Raw genomic sequence first — 22,442 nt, 5'->3', positions numbered from 1 at the left:
GATGAGAATGGTGTTATTTCTGCTTATAAAAATGGTATTATTTATTTTGAAGCTTTACCTTGTGATGGTGTGTAGACAATTTAGGCAATAGTGTATTTCAAATTAATTCGTCTAATGGTATACACAAAGTGTGTTCGTGGCATTGTCGTCTTGGACATGTTAACAAGAAATGCATTACCCAACTCCAAAAGGATGAAGTGTTGGAATCATTTGACTTAAGGTCAAATGATACATGCAAATCTTGTCTATTGGGTAAGATGGAAAAATCACATTTCACTGGTTCTTGTGAAAGAGGTGAAGGTCTGTTGGACCTCATACACACAGACGTGTGTGGGGCCTTCAGATCGACCACGAGGGATGCTAATCGATTCAATATGACTTTTGATGATGATTATAGCAGATACGACTATATCAACTTAATTTATCATAAGTATAAAACCTTTGAAAAGCTCAAAGAGTTTAAGCAAGAAGTCGAGAATCAGTTGGGTAGGAAGATAAAGACGCTCCGAGTAGATAGAGGCGGAGAGTATCTTAGTATCGAGTTCTACAACTATCTCAAGGAATGTGGAATAGTTTCCCAGTTGACACCTCCTAGTACACCACAACTTAATGGTGTGCCTGAGAGGCGTAATCGGACCTTGTTGGAGATGGTTCGTTACATGATGATTCGAGCTTCTCTTCCAATCTCAATCTAGGGGCATGCCTTTGAGACTTCCGCCCACATTCTTAATCTTTTCCCCACTAAGAAGGTTTCCTAAACACCTCACGAGATATGGATGGGGAAGGTTCCCTCGTTAGCACATATCAAGGTTTGGGGTTGTGAATCTTTCATTAGCCGAGAGACTCACGACAAGCTTGAACCTTGAAGTAAGAGATATATTTTCATCGGCTACCCACATAAGTCCTTTGAATATTTGTTCTATAGACTTAGTCAGAACGTGGTCTTTGTAGCACAAAAATGAGTATTTCGTGAGAGAGATTTCATATGCAAGGAGGGCGGTAGGAGTACCATTGATCTTGAAGAGATTAAAGAGTCAAATGATAAAGAAAACTATGAAGACGCTAGGGTTCAACCAGAGGAAGAGATTCCAGTTGAACCAATTGACGAATCATTACCTCTGAAGTGTTCCAATAGATTTAGAATGCCATCTGAGTTCTATGGTTTCCATATTACTATAGATGGTGATACATTTATCAATGATAGTACACTGGTAAATTTGGATGAACCCGCTAATTACAAGGAAGCAATGGCATGCCCTGAGGTAGCCAAATAGAAAGAGTCAATAGATAGCAACATCAGTTCCATGTACGACAACTAGGTTTGGAATTTTGTTGATAATGTACCAAGTCAAAAGACACTTGGATGCAAATCGAGATTCATGAAGAAGACTGACATGGATGGAAATGAACACACTTCCAATGAACGACTGGTTGCGAAAGACTTTACTCAAACCCCAGGGTTTGACTATGATGAGACCTTCTCACCAATGGCCAAGATAAAATCTTTTAGGGTAATGCTAGCCATAGCTGTCTTTCATGAATATGAAATTTGATAGATGAATGTCAAAACCACTTTCCTTAATGGGAAATTGGCTGAGGATGTTTACATGAGTCAACCAGAGGGTTTTGTGGATGCAAAGTATTTAAATAAAGTGTGTAATCTTGAGAAATCAATCTATGGATTTAAACAAGCTTCTCACAGATGGAATCTTTGCTTTGACAAAAAGGTCAAGGAGTTTGGCTTCTTTAAAAGTAAAGATGAGTCCTATGTATATGTCAAAGCTAGTGGGGGTATAGTCACCTTCCTGGTATTACATGTTGATGACATACTTCTTATAGGAAACGACATTCCAGCTTTGCAAGAGGTTAAGTCTTTGCTTGGAAATTGTTTCGCTATGAAGGATCTAGCAGAGGCTGCCTAGATTCTGTGGTTAAGGATTCTGAGAGAAAAAAGTAAATGACTAATTGGACTTAGTCAAAGTACATACTTGGAAAAGGTACTAAAACGTTTTAGTATGGAAAATTCCAAGAAATCAGAACTGCCTATATAGAGTAATACCAAAATGAGTAAGACTCAAGGCCCAAGTATCGATGCAGAGATAGCAGAAATGAGTAGAGTTTCATATGTTTCCGTCATTAGATCTATTGTAGCACCTGGACCCTGGAATGTATGATTTATCTGAGTATTTTACTTTTTTTAGCCTTGGACTCGGCGAGTCGTAGGCTAGACTCGCCGAGTAGGGACGGGATTTTGAGCACGTTTAAGTTGGAGACTTGGCGAGTCCATATTCTGAACTCGGCGAGTCCATCAGTCTGGAAGAAACCCTAATTTCAGGGGTTTGCACCCTATTTAAACCCCCCTTTATGTGCCCCAAGTTAGCCTCCATCACCCTCAGAGCATCATATACCGAACCCTAACCCTCTCCTTGTGATTTAAAGTGATCTTGTGCTTGTTCCTTGGAGTTTGAAGAAGAGAAGGAAGGAAAGACCAAAAGAGAAGGTGAAGAGCAAGAATCTAGGACTTAATCCAGAGTTCATTGAGGTATAATTAAGATCTATTCTGTTTCTATGCTCAAATCCCCATTAGAACACCATTAAGATATCTTTGATCCATTTCCAAGCTTGTCAGTGGTATATGGATCATAATAGGTTGAATAGCTGCTAGATCTGGCTATGTTCGAGTTCTAGAAGCCTAGATCTAATACCTTTATGGGGCCATATTCCATGAAAGCCCTAGATCTACCCCTTTTTGTGTGTTTTGAGCCTTAGAACCCCCATGGATGATTATATACATGTAAAGTTGGAAACTTTACGTGTTAACCGAGTCCTAGGAACCCAGATCTATGAATGGAATGCACTGGATTCAAGCAGAATCGAGTGTAGAGAGATTGCATGAATGCGACTCGGCGAGTCGAGTCGCGAGTCCCCAATTTTCCCCTTTTCGAGTAGGCGAGTAGAGCAGTGAGCCATAGGTGGACTCAGTGACTCGGAAGCCAGACTCATCAATGGAGGGACTCGGCGAGTCAATGCCCTGACTCGGCGGGTCCAAGGCAATCTTCATAAAACTTGGCGAGTTGTTCATCAACTCGGCGAGTCGAGGACAGAACATATTCATCGGATGAAGATTAACTCGACGAGTTGTTCATACAACTCGGCAAGTTGGATGAAGGACCATTGTGTATTCAGTTAGGAAGAGAACTTGTCGAGTCAATGCCTAACTCGACGAGTAGAGACGGGAGTAAGGTCAATCGGCTGGATATGAACTCGACGAGTTGGCAAGCCAACTCGGCGAGTCGGGTCAACTGGAAGTTGACTTTGACTTGACTTTGGTTTGGAATCGGTCAGGGGTAAAATAGTCATTTTACCCTGGGATTAGTATCAATGTCTAATTAAGTGTTTTATGGGAATATAGCCGGGGGATCACCGGAGCAGCTGTCAGACATTTGTGGATCGGCTTTTCAGCAGTCAGCCTTTTTAGGTGAGTTACCTTCCAGTAAGGGTGGGTCTAAGGCCACAATGCCGGCCCACCAAGTAAGAGTATTTTAGAAGATGATTGTCTTCGTGATAATTATCTTGGTATGGATACGTGTTTGGTTATGAGATATTTCTGTATGATATGTTATGTGTATGATAAGGATAGTTTTTCCCTGACAATGGTCTTTAGGACCGAAGAGTACGACAATACTCGGATATGCCTGATTGTATGCTTATACATTGTTGTTGTATGTTAGTAGTAGTAGGGGGTGGAATAGACCCCAGTTACCGGTTGAAAGATACCGATGATGATTACCGGTTGAAAGATACCGGTGATGAATACCGGTTGTAAGATACCGATGATGATTTCCAGTTGAAAGATACCGAAGATGATTACCGGTTGAAAGATACCGATGGCATTGAATGGTATGTGGTATGATGGGGGAACTCACTAAGCTTCGTGCTTACAGTTTTAATTGTGGTTTCAGGTACCTCTTCGTCAAAAGGGAAAGAGTCGGCGGCGTAGTGGCGCATCACACACATGATTTCTGCACTGGATTTTTTGGGATCGTAGTCTGATTTTCTTGTTTCCGATGATATCGTTTTGAGACATGACCTTATGTTTTATAATTAATGTAACTTTGACAATGTTTTGGTAACACGCCTTATTATATGCTAAATTCTAAAAATGAAATTTTTGGCCTCGAAATCCGGGATGTTACAAGTTGGTATCAGAGCCCTGGTTTGAGGGATTCGGACACACCCTCGAGGGTGTCTGGACTCAAACCGAGGGACTAAATTTTTTTTTATGGAAAATGGTTTTCTAAAATCTAAAATGGGAAGTTTTAAGAAAGACGGAGTGTGTGATGCGTGCGACCGGTCGGGCTCAAGTAAGTTTTCCCCAAGATACCCATACTTGTTATGTTATGTTGTATGGTTTTTATTCAGAAAATTGCATGCTAGAATAGGATTAAGGATCTAGGAGGATGCCTTGTGTGCCTGATGTATGATTCTGAGAATTGCATGCTAGCTAGGGCTAAGGATCTAGGAAGGATGCCTTACATGCCTATTGTATGACCTGTATGCTAGGACTGTTTAGTCAGTAGGATGGCCTATGTGGGTTATGCCTGGTTTGGTTACTCAACGCACGAATGCTGCTTTCTTTGCGCTATAGGGGTTCTGGCCAAGTTCGACTAACTAGTGAATGGATATGTAATGGTATCCACAAGCTAGTTAGGGGACGCGGTAAGGACTCCTAATGCAGCTAATGGGGGGAGTAGGTCTGAGAGTGCCCTAGGGAAGCCTAGGATGTGATTAGTGGAAAGAGCATCGATGAAAGGGACCGGGTGAAGTCGAGGAAATCCTTAGGGAAAGTACGGATAGATGTGGAAGGTAGTATGGGCCCGTACTACTGAAAGCAGAGGATCCGTACTCGATTCAAGGATGGTTGGGATGGAACCTGGAAACTTGGAGAGTGTGTGAGACCCTTCGGGGGTATATATGATCCAGACAATTGCATTATTATTTTTCAGAATGGTGGTCACATGTCATGGAGCATGGGGATCAGGACCTGGTTCGGGATTGGGTTCGGGACAGGGACCCGAGCATGTTGATGATGGGTTGCACGGGTTCATCGCGTCTGCGATTATGAGAGGTATCCTTGAGGCGACCCCGGTCATTTTCGAGTCGATCAAGGAAGGGATTATCGAGCTGATGGCGGATCGCTTCCGGGCATTCAGGACTGATCTGGCGTCTAGCCAGGTGGGTACCCGTACGCTGTCCTTTAAGGACTTCTGTGGGATTGGTGCACCGGATTTCCTTGGGGTGAAGGACCTCATTGCTGCTAGGAGATGGATCGCAGACATCGAATCTGTGCAGCTAACGAGCTTCTGCCCGAAAGGGTCGAAGGTCTGTTTCGCTGCAGGTTGTTTGAGGGATAGAGTCAGGGATTGGTGGGAGTTGATTGGCGATACGTTGGGAGCCCCAGCCATTGAGGCTATGACATGGTAAGATTTCGTGACCCGATTCAGGGCTGAGTTTGCACCAGTTGTGGAGCTTCAGCAGCTGGCCAGAGAGTTTTTGGATATGAGACAGACTACGGAGACTGTGGCGGAGATCACCGCGAAGTTCCGGGAGAGGGCCTTGTTGGTACCCCAGTATGCGGGGGATGAGGATATGAGGAGGACCCGATACCATGACATGCTACGGGCTGATATTCTGGAGCATGTTAGTTTTTCTTCTTTCCCTACCCTGGAGTCCATGATTGCCAGGGCTAGGGAGAGAGAGAGAGAGAGAGAGAGAGAGAGAGAGATTGATTTGGAGCACATACAGAAGAGGAAGGTTGTTGAGGGGCAGACGATGGGGGCTTCGGGGAAGAAGCCCAAGGGACCCGATGGTAGGCCGAAAGGCCAGACGGGGCGAGACCGCTGTGGGAAATGCGGTCGGGCACATGAGGGAGTTTGTCGCACTGCGCCGGGTTCAGGCTGCTATAAGTGCGGCAAGGTTGGCATTTTGGTAGAGATTGTACTGCCCTTGCTTCTGCGATTTAGACATCAGACCTGATTTGCTTCCATTGCAATTAGAGGGGGCATAAAAGGGCCAATTGTCCCAGGTTGACAGCACCAGCAGCAGCAGCGCCGGCAGTGGCGCCAGCGTCAGCGACAGTGCGGGTTATGGATGGCCGGAAGGTCAAGTCGGAGGCTCCAGTGGTTCGGAGCCGAGCTTTTCAGCTGACAGCCGAGGAGGCACGCGTTGCACCCGATGTGGTGACGGGTATGATTCTTTCCCTCTGATTTATTTGTATGATGTTATGATATTGATATGTGCCCTGTGTATATGTGTTTAGGATTGCTCCATGTGAACGGTATCCCAGTTCAGGTATTGTTTGATTCGGGTGCTACCCGATCATTTGTCTCTCTTGCGCTTAGCAAGAAATTTCCTGGGTCTTCAGGCATGTTGGACTGCCCTCTAGAGGTCGAGATTGCAGACGACCGATCAGTGCGAGCATCGGAGGTCTACCGAGATTGTGTCTTGAGGCTGTTCGAGGAACGTTGCCTGGTAGACCTGGTTCCCATACCGTTGCGGGGGAACAAGGTTATTATAGGCATGGATTGGTTGAGCCCCAATGGGGCAGTGATAGATTGTGCACATCAGCTAGTACGGATCAGGACCCTAAGTGGAGGAGAGTTGGTAGTTCAGGGCGAGAGGCCACAGCGAGGATCGGCTGTATGTTCAGCAGCGAGAGCCAGGCGCTACCTTCATCAGGGTTGCGCAGGGTATATCGTGTATGTTATGGACACCCGGGAGGCGGGTAAGGTGACAGTGGGTGATGTACCCGTGGTGTGGGAGTTTATGGATGTATTCCCCGAGGAGTTTCCTGGGATACTTCTAGAGAGGCAGGTGGAGTTTAGGATCGACCTGGTCCCTGGCGTGGCTCCGATAGCCAAGGCGTCGTATCGGTTGGCTCCTCCTGAGATGCAGGAGTTGTCTACACAGCTGCAGCAGCTGTTAGACAAAGGATTCATTAGACCGAGCAGTTCACCTTGGGGAGCCCCGATTCTGTTTGTAAAGAAGAAGGACGGGTCGCATCAGATATGTATAGACTACCGGGAGCTGAACAAGGTAACAGTGAAGAACCGTTACCCACTCCCGAGGATCGATGACCTCTTCGACTAGCTTCAGGGAGCATCTTGGTTCTCCAAGATTGATTTGCGGTCAGGGTATCATCAGATGAGGGTCAGAGAGGAGGACGTGCAGAAGACTGCTTTTCGTATACGCTATGGTCATTATGAGTTTGTGGTGATGCCTTTCGGGCTCACCAATGCTCCTGCCGCGTTCATGGATCTCATGAATCGCGTGTGTCGGCCGATGTTGGATCAGTCCGTGATTGTTTTCATTGACGATATTTTGGTTTATTCCAAGACGCGAGAGCAGCATGAGGAGCACTTGCGTGAGGTTCTAAGTACTTTGAGGAGGGAGAGCTTATATGCTAAGTTCTCCAAGTGTGAGTTCTGGTTGCGCGAGGTGCAGTTTCTAGGGCACCTTGTCAACCAGGATGGGATATCAGTGGATCCGGCCAAGGTGGAGGCCGTGATGAGATGGGAGGTCCCGAGGTCTCCATCCGAGATTCGGAGCTTCCTAGGATTGGCGGGCTACTATCGGGGATTTATTCAGGACTTCTCCAAGATAGTCGTACCTCTAACCAGGCTGACGAGGAAAGCCGTGGTTTTTCGTTGGGGGCCCGAGCAGAAGGCCGCATTCGAGACGTTGAGACAGAGATTGTGCGAGGCACCAATCTTAGCCTTGCCAGAGGGCATGAAGGATTTTGTTGTGTATTGAGATGCATCCATCTCAGGTTTGGGCGTAGTGTTGATGCAGAGAGGGCACGTTATTGCTTACGCTTCGAGGCAGCTGAAGCCTCATGAGGTGAACTACCCGACGCATGATTTGGAGTCGGGGGCTGTTGTGTTCGCCCTCAATATTTGGCGTCATTACCTCTATGGGGTTCGTTGTACCATTTACATGGACCACAAGAGCCTGAGGTATCTCATGGACCAGCCGAATCTGAACATGAGGCAACGTCGGTGGCTTGACGTGGTAAAGGATTATGATTGTGAGATCATCTACCATCCAGGGAAAGCCAATGTGGTGGCTGACGCGCTTAGCAGCAAGGCAGCACTGATCCGAGATATCTGCCTGAGGATGACAGTGGTGACTCCGCTTTTGGAGCGGATTCGGGAGGCCCAGCAGGAGGCTATGAAGGAGGAACATCGGAAGAGTGAGCGGATTGTGGGACAGGTTTCCTCCTTCGACTATGATAGCCGAGGGTTGTTGACTCTTCACCGTAGGGTGTGGGTCCCTTATCATGGAGGCGTGCGCCAGGTTCTGATGGAGGAGGCACACAAATCCCGGTTCTCCATTCATCCCGGGGCGATGAAGATGTATAGGGATCTTCGTCTGGACTATTGGTGGCCCTGCATGAAGCGGGATATCGCTTGGTTCGTGGAGCAGTGCTTGACCTACAGGAAGGTCAAGACCGAGCACCAGAGGCCCCATGGCAAGATGCAGCCGTTGGAGATTCCGTTGTGGAAATGGGAAGACATCACGATGGATTTTATCACCAAGCTTCCTAGGACCGCGCGAGGAGTGGATTCGATCTGGGTCATCGTCGATCGATTGACCAAGAGCGCCCACTTTATCCCGATTCAGGAGAGCATCTCGACCGAGAAATTAGCCGATATCTATATCTGGGAGGTGGTGGCGCGACACAGAGTGCCAGTTTTGGTGATTTCGGACAGAGATGTACGGTTTACTTCCAGGTTCTGGAAGAAGTTCCATGACGAGCTGGGTACTCGTCTGCATTTTAGCACTGCTTTTCACCCGCAGACAGATGGTCAGAGTGAGAGGACCATCCAGACTCTAGAGGATATGTTGCGGGCATGCGTGTTAGACTTCGGTGGTAGCTGGGATACCAGTGTACGTAAGTCAGTTCCAAGGGTTATAAAAAGCAATTATCAGCTAACCAGAGGGGGGGATTCGACTTCTAACCTAATTTAGAAGTCGAATCCCCCCCCCCTCTGGTTAGCTGATAATCGCTTTTTATAACCCTTGGAACCGACTTACGTACGTTGGGCGTAAGTTGGATTACGTTGGGCGTACTTAGAAACTTGTCGCGAAGAGTTTATCCGGATGCAAGCAGTTACGCTGGGGGTAATCATAAATTACGCGAGGCGTAACCCTTGTTTTGCCATTACGCTAAGCGTTCTACTCAATTACGCTGGGCGTAATCGGCTCCTCCAACATTTTTTTCTTTCTTTTAGCCTCTAAGCCCTAATTCCGCTCCAGTCTTTTCTTTTGTGCTCTATCAACAACGAATAGCTGCAAATCATAATTCAAAGCATTATAAGTACTTTTTAGTTATAAAAGAGAATAATAAAGGCTAAAATATTAAGATATAATGTATAAATATATATATATATATATATATATATATATATATATATATATATATATATATATATATAAATACACATATCAGATACCTATCTTCCTTTGGCCGAGTTCTCATACAACAACAGCTACCACGCCAGTATTGACCGTCCTCCTTTTGAGATGTTATATGGAAGGAGGTGCAGGACCCCGATATGTTGGGGTGATATAGCGCAGAGGGTCATGGGGAGCACTGAAGTGGTGCTCAAGACGACCGAGAGGATTCAGCAGGTTCGGAGCAGGCCTTAGACTGCTCAGAGTCGGCAGAAGAGTTACGCCGACAAGCACCGATCAGACCTGGAATTCCAATTCAGGGATATGGTTCTCCTGAAGGTGTCGCCATGGAAGGGCGTCATTCGATTCAGCAAATGGGGCAAGTAGGGCTCCAGATACATTGGACCTTTCAAGGTTCTGGCCCGGGTGGGCAAGGTGACGTATAGGTTGGATCTGCCAGCCGAACTCAGTCAGATACACAGCACTTTCCATGTTTCTCAGTTGCGAAATTGTCTGGTGGACGACTCAGCGGTAGTACCCCTGGAGGATATTCAGGTCGATGGTAGCCTGAATTACATTCAGCGACCAGTGGCAATCCTCAACCGAAAGTTGAGGGATCTGAGGAACAAGAGGGTGGAACTTGTGAAGGTACAATGGCAGCACCGGAAGGGTTCGGAGTGGACTTGGGAGCCGGTGAAGGAATGATGGAGCATTACCCCGAGCTATTTCAGGATCGAGCAACAGAATTCGAGGACGAAGTCTAAAATAAGCGGGGGAGATTTGTAGCACCTAGTTCTTGGTATGTATGATTTATCTTAGTATTTTACTTTTTTTAGCCTTGGACTCGGCGAGTCGAGTCGCGAGTCCCCAATTTTTCCCCTTTTCGACTACGCGAGTAGAGCAGTGAGCCATAGGTGGACTCAGTGAGTCGGAAGCCATACTCGTCAATGGAGGGACTCGGCGAGTCAATGCCCTGACTCAGCGGGTCCAAGGCAATCTTCATAAAACTCGGCGAGTTGTTCATCAACTCGGCGAGTCGAGGACAGAACGTATTCATCGGATGAAGATTAACTCGACGAGTTGTTCATACAACTCGGCGAGTTGGATGAAGGACCATTGTGTATTCAATTAGGAAGAGAACTCATCAAGTCAATGCCTAACTCGACGAGTAGAGACGGGAGTAAGGTCAATCGGATGGATATGAACTCGACGAGTTGGCAAGCCAACTCGGCGAGTCAGGTCAACTAGAAGTTGACTTTGACTTGACTTTGGTTTGGAATCGGTCAGGGGTAAAATAGTCATTTTACCCTGGGATTAGTATCAATGTCTAATTAAGTGTTTTATGGGAATATAGCCGGGGGATCACCGGAGCAGCTGTCAGACATTTGTGGATCGGCTTTTCAGCAGTCAGCCTTTTTAGGTGAGTTACCTTCCAATAAGGGTGGGTCTAAGGCCACAATGCCGGCCCACCAAGTAAGAGTATTTTAGAAGATGATTGTCTTCGTGATAATTATCTTGGTATGGATACGTGTTTGGTTATGAGATATTTCTGTATGATATGTTATGTGTATGATAAGGATAGTTTTTCCCTGACAATGGTCTTTAGGACCGAAGAGTACGTCAGTACTCGGATATGCCTGATTGTATGCTTATACATTGTTGTTGTATGTTAGTAGTAGTAGGGGGTGGAATAGACCCCAGTTACCAGTTGAAAGATACCGATGATGATTACCGGTTGAAAGATACCGATGATGAATACCGGTTGTAAGATACCGATGATGATTTCCGGTTGAAAGATACCGAAGATGATTACCGGTTGAAAGATACTGATGGCATTGAATGGTATGTGGTATGATGGGGGAAATCACTAAGCTTCGTGCTTACAGTTTTAATTGTGGTTTCATGTACCTCTTCGTCAAAATGGAAAGAGCCGGCGGCGTAGTGGCGCATCACACACATGATTTCCGCACTGGATTTTCTGGGATCGTAGTCTGATTTTCTTGTTTCCGATGATATCGTTTTGAGACATGCCCTTATGTTTTATAATTAATGTAACTTTGACAATGTTTTGGTAACACGCCTTATTATATGCTAAATTCTAAAAATGAAATTTTTGGCCTCAAAATTTGGGATGTTACATCTATCATGTATTCTATGACATGTACTTGCCATGATGTTGCCTTTGCTTTGAGCATGGTAAGTCGTTATCAGGGAAATCTAGGTAAAGCTCATTGGATAGCAGTTAATAATATTCTCAAGTATCTGCGGAGGACTAAGGATTGGGTCCTAGTCCTTGGTGGCATTGATACATTGAGACTAATTAGGTATAGTGACGCTAGATTTCAAACAAACAGAGACAACTTTTGTTCTCAATCTGGCTGGTTTTTTACCTTAATTGGAGGAGCGATTATTTGGAAAAGTTCCAAACAAGAGATAGCGGTTGATTCCACTTGTGAATCAGAGTACATAATAGCGAGAGAAGCATCAAAGGAGGCAATTTGGTTGAAGAACTTCATCATAGACCTTGGAGTTGTTCCAACCATTAAGGAGCCAATAAAAATCTTCTGTGATAACGAATGAGTGGTTTCCTTGACAAAGGAACCCAGAGATCATGGCAGATCAAGACATATCGACATAAAATACCATTTCATCAAACATAGAGTAGAAGAAGTTTACCTCATTTTAAAGAGAGTTTCATCTTAAGAGAATCATGCATATCCCTTCACAAAGGGACAGAGTAGGGTTATGCACATTCAGCATTCTAGGAGCATTGGTCTGAGAGATGATATTAGTTTTAGTAGTTAGATAGTTATTTAGAAACTTGTAAAAAAGTAAATGTAATTGACTTTTGGTGATTAAATAATAGAGAATTATTTATGAGTATTGTTTACTATCTTTTGTTAATTGTATATTATTGTGTTTCATTTTGCATGTTTTTACTTTCCGAATAGTTTGATTATTCAAACTCCACAGTGGATCATACTTTTGGAAGTAAGTAGTGAATTAAGACTGTCATGAATTGGATTGTAGATTGTCTAAAGAGTTTTAGACATAGCAACAGTTTTGTTGTAATATTCATGAGTACTTAATAATGGAGATTTTAAATATTGAATTAACCCACGCTCAGAGAATTACTTCAAGGAACTTATCACGAGTAATTCTAAGACGATAATATCTTATAATCCTTAAACAAACATATATTAGTTGTGGTTTGCAAATCAATTGTGCATTGATAATAGGTAAACGCATCAATAACTTGATGTTATAAAACATATTGTTGTGAATGATTTGATGAGCAAATGGTACCAACATATACGTCAAAGTTTATATGTTCCTTTTTCCTTAACGGGAAAAGAAAAATCTATAGGCCCCTCGATGATTTGGTGTTGACTTATAGTGTTGGGCCTGGCCAGGGCTAAATTAATGTGTTCGATTAGTAGCTCATTTTCATTACAAATTAAAAATCGGAAAACAAATTATTGGACAATGAGATTGATTCTATTCCATGTCTCATGTCCGAATGATATCTTGCAGAACGAAGGGTTATATGATCATTTATCTTAGGACACGTAACTGATTGTGTCAGAGTTCGTCAGCGGCTTTTGGAAGCTACAATTTGCTTATCAGTTTAGAAGTTATACTGGAAATTATAGTTATTAGAATTATCCAAGTGGGAGACTATTGGATTAAGTGTCTAAGCCCATAACTATAATTGGTATATACTTAAATTGATAGTGACATAGTCATTTTGGGTTGCCCTCAAACCTAGCAATTGGACATGATGATTTTAGATAAAGAGAGGTTGATTTATTATTTGAGTAATAAATTGAAATAATTGATTTATTAATATATTATGAAAATAATATATTAATTAGAAATCATATTATTTAATTAATAATTAATTAGAAATTAATTGGAATTAATTTTAGGATTAATTGGATTAATTAAAAGTATAGGGTCTTTTTGGTTATTTATTGAAAGTTGAGGAAAGAATCCTAAGGACCTCATTGAATGAGATGGACGAAAATCACTTGGTTAAACCCAAGGAATTTTCGTCCAAGCCCCTTGGATGAGGGGAATAGGCTGCTTGGTCATCAAACAAAGGGATTTAGGGTTTCCTCCTTAAACCCTAGCTTTGGCACCAAGATGCGTCAACTATATAAAGGGTCATAACCCTTCACAATTTGGTGCACTCCTTCCTTTAAGAATCCTTGGAAAAAGTTCTTCTCCCCTCTCCTCTCATCCTCTTGCTTGTGTTGGGTGTGATTCTACTAGATGCACGACAATGGTGGTGCTTGCTTCTAAAGGATCAACAAGAAGGTTTGTTTGTTATTTCCTACAATAAAAGTCAAGGTTTGTAATCCTTAACCCTATTTTGGTATTTTTCGAAAATAGCCTAGTGTTCTTAAGGTTTCCTTTTGATGTTCACGGTTATAGATTCAATAGAGAAAACATAGATCTTTATTAGGGTTGCATGCACACTTAAGAGTTTAAGTTTTTTTTACATAAAACCCATCAGTATGTTGCACGGATTGATGTGATTACATGATTTGACGTGGTGTATGTGTATATTTTGTTTCCATGCATATGTGCTTGAGATTGAATCACTGTGTTGATGCTAACACTTATTTCTCGCCTGTTGTTGTGCCTTTTGCATTGGTGTAGATAGTTTGATATTGATGGCCTGGTGAGGTTGGGATCTTTGGGGAAGTTATAGTCTTTTGGTTAGTAGTGATGATACCAGTTTGAGACTTCACGTGATGTTTCATTTACACTTGATTTGATACTTGTTTTGGTTGGGTTTTACAACCTTGGATTTCGATGGATTACTTTTGAAAGATTTTCTAAGAAATTCTAGTAATGTTTTATTAATAAGACTCCCACTAACATTTTCCTGATATAAATTAGTTCAAAATAAAAGAAAAAAAATTTGGGTGAAAAATCATGATGTTACAGGTAAGCTTATTTGTAGTACGATGTTAGATTTTATTGGATATCATATTTCATAAGAATTGATGGGGATTTTGTAGGAAATGAGATGATTTCAAAGTTATATTTCACATAGGGTCTTAGATTTCATGACCGCAAAATGTTTAAAAACGTTGTCGTCGGAGCATTTCATTTTGGTTTATAACTAGGGTTAATGTCACTAAAACCAAACAACCTTTTCCTTTTGGTTACAAAGTATCCCTAAACTAATTTTTGTGCATCATAAGGTATAAACAATGAAATGACCTTCTATTGAAGGGAATTGGGTGGTATTTTACCGGTTTCTTGGTTATTCATAACACGATGTGGCAAATAACATGTCTAGATAGGCGCCATATGTCAACTGACTTGGCATTATTATGTATAGTCATATGCCTCCTTAAATAAGACTCTTCTTGTGGTTTGGGTTTGAGAGGTGTTTATGATTGCTTTTCAAAACAACTTATTGATTTATTGACTTTTTGAAAAACCAATAAGTAAAAAAAAAGTGTTTAGCAATCTTAAAAACACTTTTTAGTATAGCTTTTTCATTAGTTTCAAAAAACAGATTTTAAAAAGCATGTAAAACTTAGCTTTTTGATGTTGCTTTTAACTTTTTAACCAAAATAACTTCAAAAACGAGATTTTAAGTCAAACACTTTTTAACTTATTGACTTATTGTTTTTTTCACCATAAAAGCTAATAAAGAAACCTTTTGAAAATATCTTTTACCACCACTATAAGTCAATATTCACTTTTGTCTACGAACACTTTTAGAGTTCAAATAACAATCTAATCACCCCCTGCATAGACCAAAATTAAGTCCTCGTTCTCTTTTTTCTCACTGCTGCTTAAAAATCACATCAATGTCATCCTCACATTCATCGCACTCTCGTATTTTGTTTCAAAGTATTATGCGTTCAGTGTGAAAAGTTTCATCATATTCCTTCATATCTAACTACAAATATGTTTCAAATTCGCATTTATGTATATGGCTTTCAAGGTTTAGATTCATGGTGTCATAAAAATATGAGTGTATTGTTAGATATATATGTAAGTTTTTTTATCAAGTATTCTCTTGAATTTTACAAACTGCAAATAAAACATTTAGCTTATTTCTTTGTTATGCATCTTAGGTTTTTGCTTTTTTTTATATAATTGGGAATCAAATTGCAGTTTAAAACCTATTGAATCAGTAAACATTCGTTCCTCATCATATTCGTCCTCAAATTCATTGCACTATTCACGGAATAACCATTCTTTAACAATCTTATCTCAAAATGCATATCCCATTTTCTTCTGTCCGTTGTCTTTTAAAGAATGAGAATCTTGGAAGAAGTAAAACCGTGTTCATCATTTCCAGAATTATGCTAACTCACTGATAAGTAAAAGTAATCTAGTTCCAAGTGATTATGAATCCAAAAAAATTCTTGTTTGTTTTATAAAACGAAATCCTTAAAATGAACTAATAAACCCTAATTTGTGTTTTTATTTTGATTTTGTGCAAGCGTTCTCTAGAACAAAGTTACAAGAATGCAATTTGGAAGTTAAAAGAACAAATGGAATTGATGGCAAATTTAGTTGAGGTGTCCATGTTTGAGAGGGAATTACATAAGAGAAGGATACGACATGTATAATATTACTTAGGGCATCTCCAACCCACCCCCAAACTCCATTTCTTCCCCCATTTCTTCCTCAATTCTTCTCCAACTCTACCCCCATTTTCACCTCCATTTTTGGAGATATGAATAGTATTCCCCCATATATGGGGGAATACTATTCATATCTCCAAAAATGGAGGTGAAGTTTTGGGGGAATACTATTCATATCTCCAAAAATGGAGGTGAAGTTTGGTTGCCAATTTTAGTCTCTCTCATTTTTATTTTATACATTTCTAGTTTATTTTATCTACTAATTATAATTTAAATACAATATTTAATATTTATAATATCATGTTATATACTAATTTATATTAATTAATCATAAATATAGAGTTTAATTAGTAGAGAGGTGTATTTGACAATATATATAAGTTATAAAAATGGAATATTCTAGGAATATACTTTTTGAGGTAAAAATGGGATAGAAAATGGAGTAGGGTTGCAGATGAAAACTATTTATTTACTCTATTTTTTACTCAATTTATGAGGGGAAAATAGAGATGGATTGAAGATCGTCTTATTTTATTAAGACAGTTTCAAGATATTTGGGACTCGGAGTATAAATATGGGTAAATTGCAATAAAGTCACTAATTTAACCAAAATTCTTGATTTTAACACCATATTTTTTGTCTCTCAATTAAGTCAGTATATTTACAATTTTCTTGCAATATCAACCAAATGAACGGTATCTCCATGTTCTCTTGATAACCACTATTTCCAAATTGCAATAAAGTCACTAAGTTTACCAAAATTTTTTACTTTGACATCATGTTTTGTTTTTCTCAATTATGTCATTACATTTACAATTTTGTTGTAATGTCAACCAATTTGACGGGTTACCATCGATCTAACAGGTTACCAAATAAAAAACATGACAATATTGTGACGTTGAAGCCACATCTTACCCTATATGGCAAGATTGGGTTTCAAATATAGGGTAAGCATCGAACCCAATTTAACATATTTTCTTCTCTTTTTTCCGTCAAAGTATTTCTTCACAAATAACATTTGAAGGTCGATCCAGTGGTTCAAACACACTTAATGAAGACCCCTACAAAATTGATTCACTTTTACCAAAATTTATAATAATGACATTTTAAAACCAAAATAAATAAATAAATAAATAATTTTTTTTTGGGTTTTAACGACATTAACCCTTGTAATAACTACTTGAAATATTCAAATGTTTAATTGTTTTTCGTATAATTAGTTTATCATAAGTAAGGGTGTTCGTTTGGATGGATCGGTTCGATCCGATCCAATTAATTAAATCCAAATTGATTTCGGTTTTCAAAATATAGATCCGAATAATCCAAACTAAATTCAAATCCGATCTGATCCGATCCAATTACAATTCGGTTTGATCGGTTTTTATAATTCGGTTTTCAAAAAGTAAAACATTTTAAAATAACATATAATTATAATATTATCCAATTTTTATAGAAAAAAGCAAAAAAATATTTAATTGTGATTTAAAATTTATAAACTACTAAGAATATATATTATAGTTTAATATTTAATAGATAAAGAACTTTTAAAAGAAAATGTATAATAATGTTTTTTATTAGATGAAACTTTTTAAACTTATTTGATAAAATAAATTATAAAACTAATAAATAGTTATAGTTATATTAAAAATAAATAAATAATAAATTGTTATTCGGTATTTTTGGATTATTCGGTTCATATTTTATAAATCAAAATCAATCCAAAATTCAAAATAGTAATTCGGTTTTGTTGAAAACCAATCCAAAAAAATCCGAATATCTGAACCAAATTATCCAATCTAATTTATCCAATTAGACAATTCAATTTTATCCAAATAATAAACGGTGGAGGAGATTTTATAATAACTACTTGTAATATTCAAATGTTTAATTGCTTTTCTTATAATTCTTCATTTAATTTAAATTCTTTTTTTTTCAGAATTCTAGAAGCTAGTTGCCTATAAGTTCAATTTCCGTAGGCCAATGATAATATTTTCTGGACGCACGATCTCATGAATAACGACTAAAATATGTTCATTTCATCATCTACAAAATCATAAACAAACCTCCAGGGATCCGGAAAAGCAGTATGGAGAAAACGAAGAAATATTGTTATGGATTTTGTTTATTGAGTTCGATAGTGATCAATATATTATTCAGCATAAACCTGTACGTAAGTGGAGGTGGAGGAGCTTTACAGTGGGGAGAGAAGAAGCATGAGACTGTTTATCGTCCGTCATTGACTTGGAGTGAAAAAGCAGCTGCGGAGGCGGAAGCCGTCGCAGCAATCTCATGTTCCGGCCATGGCAGAGCTTACCTTGATAGTTTGATTTCTTATGGTCAAACTGTTTGTGAGTGCTACGATTGTTATGGTGGTATTGATTGTTCTGAATTCTCTCCCGATTGTTCTGCCGATGCTGGTGGGTGGGTGATTCCTTCATATTCTATTTTCGTTGACTTTAACATGAATTTGTGATTCAAACTGTTAGTTAAACCAGAAAGGAGTATAATAAATTTAGTGGTGAATTATTTACACATGCTCATGAAATACTTGTTCTAAAGTTCAAGGTCCAATCCGTTTAATTGTATATGGTTATTCTACAAACTGCATAGATTTCATGATCAATTGGATTTGTGCATCGGGCTTATCAGAAAGATGAACAAACAAACTTACTATCGTTTTTGTGCAGTGGGGATCCAATATTTTTGGAGCCATTTTGGATGCAAAATGCAGAGAAGAGTGCGATTGTTGTATCAGGATGGCATCGAATGAGTTACAGATACGCTGACTACACCATGATGTCATCGGAGGTGGAAAAATACATCCGCAAATTACATTCCATTGTGGGGAATGCAATCACTGAAGATCGATACTTGGTTTTTGGTATCGGATCATCTCAACTCCTTAGTGCCGCTGTCTATGCTCTTTCTTCTGAAAACTCGTCTTCACCTTCCAATGTTGTGGCTACAATCCCATACTATCCGGTAAACAAGTTTTAATCACTATAAAAATCCTATTCGAGATGTACCTTTATATGATTTATTGATTGGATTTGTTGTTTGATGATCTACAGATGTATGAGACTCAAACATCTTTTTTTAATTCGGAGGATTTTCAATTTGAAGGAGATACAAACTCATGGAAATTAAATAATGCAACAAAAAACAACATGGATGTGATTGAATTTGTAACCTCACCAAACAATCCAGATGGGGAGTTAAAGACATCGGTTCTTGGAGGGAAGACTATATACGATCATGCATATCTTTGGCCACATTTTACACCCATTCCAGGCCCTTCTGATCATGATCTCATGATCTTTACTCTTTCAAAGCTCACAGGCCATGCTGGTGTGCGTTTTGGGTAAGTTTTATACTAGTGTATCTGATATTGGTGTGACATGGTCATTTATGTCTTTATATATGTTGGGGTCTATCGTATTTCCGTACAGACTATTTTAAAGAGTAAACTAAGGACTCAACATCTATCTTACATGATATCACAGTCGACGTCTATACCCACGGCACTTAACACATCATTGTCTAACCTCATTAAGCTTTCATATGAGGAGGAGTGTTAGTGTTTTTGGTAGGTTTTACGTCTATGAGGAGGACATAATACATCATTGTCTAACCTCTATACGTTGGAGTCTCCCTTTCTCCATAAAGACTCTTTTGGAGAGTAAACTAAAGACTCCACGCATATCTTACATGGTATCAGAGCCGTTTTTGCACCCATGGAACTTAAATAACACATCATTGTCTGACCTCATCGAGTTTCCCTTTACGAGTTAGAGTGTTAGTGCATCCTACATCGGTAAGACATAGTCTCTTATGTCTTTATATATGTTGGAGTCTCCTCTTTCTCCATAAAGACTATTTCGAGAGTGTTATTATATTCCACATCGGTGTGACATGGTCCAATAAGTGTTTATATATGTTTTAGTCTTTCCTCTTTCTAAAAAAACCCTTATGATGAGAGAGGATACCACCACATATATAGACACTTATGGGGTCGTGTCGCACCAATATGGGATACACAAACACAATGGTATCAAAGTCGACGTCCCACACCCCCCTTGTTTTAACACATCCCTATGTATCATCATCGAGCCTGCGAATCTAAGGGGGGGGTGTTATTGTATCCCACATCAGTGCGATATGGTTCAATAAGTATTGGAGTCTCTCTCTCTCTCTCTCTCTCTCTCTCTCTCTCTCTCTCTCTCTCTCTATATATATATATATATATATATATATATATATATATATATATATATATATATATATATATATATAAGAGCTCTTTTGAAGAGATAATCCTTGACTCCATATATACCTTACATATAATACACAAGGATTCACATATAAACTACATTTTATATATTTTACATATGCTTTTACTTCTTGCTTGTCTTATGGATTTTATATAACGACATTTTGTCAATACTTCATTATACATAGATGGGCGGTGATAAAAGATAAGGATGTATATGAGAAAGTTTCAAAATATATCGAAGTTGCTGATTTAGGGATTTCAAAGGACACCCAATTAAGAGTTTTGAAGCTTCTAAAAGTAGTCGTTGAAGACGATGGTACACAACTTTTCAAATTTGCTTATGCTAAAATGAGAGAACGTTGGGATAGGTTGAATTCCGTTTTCTCAAAGTCAACAAGATTTTCAATCCAAGAGAGACACCCTCTCCATTGCAATTTCTTTAACAAAACTAGGCTACCATCTCCTGGTAATATTACATTTTTTTCTTTTTCTTTTTCTTTTTTGATTTGTGTAAGTTTAACTTTATAAATTAGAAGAAGATATGACTTGATAATCATTGTAGCTTACGCTTGGGTAAAATGTGAGCGAGAAGAAGAGGACGATTGTGGTGCGGTATTAGAAGCAGGAAAAATTACAAGTCGTGGTGGAAGTACTTACAGGGCCAAAGATCGTTATGCCAGATTAAGTCTTATCAAGAGTCAAGATGACTTTGATTTGCTTCTGCTACGACTCACTGAGTTAGTGTCTCTTGAAAATGGTAAAATTGAGTCAATTTGAAGGATGATAGGAATTAAAATTTAAAGAAATTGATATAAAGGGGTTATGCCTATTAACCTTGTGAAAACTAAGCTTGTAGTGTCAATGTTTGGGAAATTTCCGTTGCCTCAAAGATATAATTGGAACATAATTGATTGGTTGATTATAATATGTAAAATTCAACATGTATACAACATGAATTAAATATATGTACACACATACACACACACACACACATATATATATATATATATATATATATATTATAACGTGCATGTTTGTTTTTATAACCGATTTAGATAAAGGGTGTGTTTGACAAAAATAGTTGATTATAATATGTATATGTATTTTTATAGTAAATTCTAATTTTTGTTTCGACCTATGACTATTCATTTATTTATTATTGAATAATAACATAAAGTTGTGAATACAATTCATTACAAAACAATAACATAAAAATAATATTTTTACGACTTAACCACTAAAATATTCTCTTTAACACTAAACAAAAACGTCTTTATACTATTATATATCTTTTCAGGTTAATTATTTTATTTATTAGTTCTATTAAATAAATAAATAATTAAAACAAAAAAATAAAAAAACACACACCACTCTTCCGAAAAGCCCAGTAAGCATGTGATGGGCTGACCAAGCAATACATTATATTAATCTCATAATCTGGAAATTTTGACTATATTATAACCCATCAAGCACGATCTAAATCATTTATTAAATATAGCCATATGTGATGGACAAGGAATCAATCTTTTAGAAAATAACTAATAAATAAATTTTGGATCTACTCTACAATATTCAAAAAAAATAAAAATAAAATAAAAAATATAGCGTTCTAGAAACGTGTTATATAATCGGTTCACAATTTTCTAATGTTTAATGTCAAGAAGGCAAATCTTAAAGTATCTAAGCACACACCCCCATTAGCATCAACGTTTCCCTTTTCATGTCTCTGCATCCCAAGGACATAAACAAACCAGGGAGTCGCAAGCGTAGAATGCAGAAAACCAAGAAACATTGTTATGGATTTTGCTTTTTGAGTTCGATCGTTATTAACATAATAGTCAGCATAAATCTACATATAGGTGGAGGTGGATAAGCTTTACACTGCTAGAAAACTAAGTAATTACCTACAGCATAATTGGTAGTAAATCCGTAGGAACAAGGCGTTACTCACAGATTTCCTACAAAAAAACGAGTTGTAGGAAAACCTCTCGTGGGTAATTTTTTCCTACAAATTAGCTACAAACGTTCCTACGCATTTTCTACGGAATATTCTATTACAAATTTAACTACGGAATACATACAGAACACGTTAA

The 22,442-nt window shown here is 39.2% G+C and overlaps 1 protein-coding gene across 1 annotated transcript; it reads left to right on the top strand.

Annotated features, from left to right (window-relative positions):
• Positions 1–18,069: 18,069 nt before the first annotated feature.
• Positions 18,070–21,312, top strand: LOC111919528 (tryptophan aminotransferase-related protein 3). Its single transcript, XM_023915088.3, has 5 exons — positions 18,070–18,497; positions 18,764–19,058; positions 19,148–19,437; positions 20,535–20,815; positions 20,912–21,312. Exons 1-5 carry the CDS (start codon positions 18,163–18,165, stop codon positions 21,124–21,126), a joined length of 1,416 nt encoding a protein of 471 aa, XP_023770856.1. The 5' UTR covers positions 18,070–18,162; the 3' UTR covers positions 21,127–21,312.
• Positions 21,313–22,442: the final 1,130 nt, after the last annotated feature.

Source organism: Lactuca sativa, chromosome 9, assembly GCF_002870075.4.
Source record: "Lactuca sativa cultivar Salinas chromosome 9, Lsat_Salinas_v11, whole genome shotgun sequence".
Lineage (NCBI taxonomy): Eukaryota > Viridiplantae > Streptophyta > Magnoliopsida > Asterales > Asteraceae > Lactuca > Lactuca sativa.
This window is presented reverse-complemented; position numbering and strand designations above follow the sequence as displayed.

Excerpts from the sequence above, each read along its gene's own strand:
- LOC111919528 (XM_023915088.3), top strand. The coding sequence starts at position 18,163 with ATGGAGAAAACGAAGAAATATTGTTATGGATTTTGTTTATTGAGTTCG. Across the intron at positions 18,498-18,763 it reads TGTTCTGCCGATGCTGGTGG|TGGGGATCCAATATTTTTGG; the intron begins GTGGGTGATTCC and ends GTTTTTGTGCAG. Across the intron at positions 19,438-20,534 it reads CATGCTGGTGTGCGTTTTGG|ATGGGCGGTGATAAAAGATA; the intron begins GTAAGTTTTATA and ends CATTATACATAG.